The sequence below is a fragment of the Myotis davidii genome, unplaced genomic scaffold (genome assembly GCF_000327345.1).
Source record: "Myotis davidii unplaced genomic scaffold, ASM32734v1 scaffold464, whole genome shotgun sequence".
NCBI classification, from domain to species: domain Eukaryota; kingdom Metazoa; phylum Chordata; class Mammalia; order Chiroptera; family Vespertilionidae; genus Myotis; species Myotis davidii.
Genome location: NW_006295287.1, coordinates 692,291 through 694,130, shown reverse-complemented (window position 1 = coordinate 694,130; position 1,840 = coordinate 692,291). Strand labels below are relative to the sequence as shown.

Sequence of the window (1,840 nt, the reverse complement as noted above, 5' to 3'; positions counted from 1 at the left end):
ACCTGCCGGCTCCGGCTCCGGCTCCGACTCCGGCTCCGGCTCCAGCTCCCGCTCCGGCTCCGGCTGCAGAACTGACCCCTTCCGCAGCACCAGCCGCAACAGCCCCGACTCTGGAGCAGGAGCTGCAGGAAGCGATCCGGAGGGCGCAGGTGAGAGGCAGTGGGCAGGTGGTCTCCGGTCGGGATTCGGGCCAGAGTCCCAGGTTCACTCCGCTTCTGTCTGTCCGTCCGCAGTTGCTTCCGAACCGGGGCATCGATGACATCTTGGAGGGTCAGGACGAGCCTGATGGTAAAGGCCGAACTCCTAGATTTGGGGGCAAAAGGGGCTGAGGTTCTGGACTCCTGCGAACGGGGAAACCCCTAGGGGGCTGGGGGCCGGACCCCCGCCTTCCTAAACTCACGCTCCATTTCTTCCCCCGCAGACCTGCTGCCCCCTATCCCCCTGGACTTCCCTGGCTCCTTCGACGTGCTGTCCCCTTCCCCAGACTCTGAAGGCCTCTCCTCTGTCTTCTCTTCCTCGCTCCCGTCCCCCACAAACTCCCCATCCGCCTCTCCCAGGGGCCCCACCGACTCCTTGGACTGGCTGGAAGCTCTGAGCGGGGGTCCTCCGCTGGGCTGCGGCCCCCCGGCCCCCAGCATCTTCTCTGCTGATTTATCGGACTCCGGCGGCCCCCGGCTGTGGGACCTGCTGGAGGGTCCATGGTGATGGATTCTAGGGTTTCAAGGGACGGAGAACCGGTAGGGACGGGGAGTCACAGAGAGGACTCCCTGAGGGAGGGGTTGGAACCCCGCCCACCCCAGACCCAGGATCAGAAGCAACTCTCATCTCACCTGGGCCCTAAACTGCTGCCAGACAGCCAACCACCTGACTGTCCCTGCCCGACCTCCTAGGCTCCCCCCAGGGCTGTGTGCTGGGGGCGGGAGCCTCATTCGCTGCTGGCCGGGCAAACAAGCTGCTTGCTGCTTCCCCAGACACCTCTCCGATGTCTTCTTCTCATCCCGCCGCCGACTGCAGGGCTACCTGTGGCTGGGGCACCTGGAGGGTGCTCTATGCTCTTGGGGTGCAGAGAGGGGGAGGGAGGAGTGGGGAGGGAGGACCAGCAGCTAGACCCTTGGCTTCTGGTTGGAGATGAGAACATCAGAAACAGCGTGTCCCAGGTCAGATCCTGAGCAGAGCCTGAGGCAGCACTCCTGTGTCCACGATTTCTTAAAGAGGTGCCCCCAGGAGAAACCAAAAAGGGAGGGGTGAGCCAGGACAGCGAGGGGGAGAAGACCAACAAGAGGGTGACGTCGGGTGAAGTCCCCATCTCAGCCCAATCCCGGAGGATGAATTAAGTTGCAGGGTTGTGCCCGCTGGTGGGCTCAGCGGCTGAGTGTCGACCCAGGAACCAAAAGGTCACCGGTTCGATTCCCGGTCGGGGCACATGCCCGGTTTGCGGACTCCCTCCCCAGTAGGGGTGCATGCAGGAGGCAGCCGATTGATGATGTTTCTCTCTCATTGATTTTTCTAACCCTCTCTCTAGAAATAAAACCATATTTTTATTTTTTAAATGTTTTTATTGATTTTTTAAAAATATATTTTATTGATTTTTTACAGAGAGGAAAGGAGAGAGATAGAGAGTCAGAAACATCAATGAGAGAGAAACATCGATCAGCTGCCTCCTCCTGCACACTCCCCACTGGCGATGTGCCCGAAACCAAGGTACATGCCCTTGACCGGAATCGAACCTGGGACCTTTCAGTTCACAGGCCGACGCTCTATCCACTGAGCCAAACCGGTCGGGGCCTTTTTTTTTTTTTTTTTTTTTTAAGGTGCAGGGTCGTTCCACCTTGAGGCAAAG

General features: G+C 59.3%; 1 protein-coding gene across 1 annotated transcript in view; it reads left to right on the top strand.

The window, feature by feature from the left end:
- The window catches only part of MAMSTR (MEF2 activating motif and SAP domain containing transcriptional regulator), a 6,646-nt gene extending 5,253 nt beyond the window's left edge, over nucleotides 1-1,393 (top strand). The window contains exons 6-8 of the mRNA XM_015567977.1: nucleotides 1-149; nucleotides 234-288; nucleotides 422-1,393. Of these exons, the coding sequence (XP_015423463.1) occupies nucleotides 1-149; nucleotides 234-288; nucleotides 422-705 (488 nt within the window). The 3' untranslated portion in view covers nucleotides 706-1,393. The remainder of the gene's footprint in view (nucleotides 150-233; nucleotides 289-421) is intronic.
- Nucleotides 1,394-1,840: the final 447 nt, after the last annotated feature.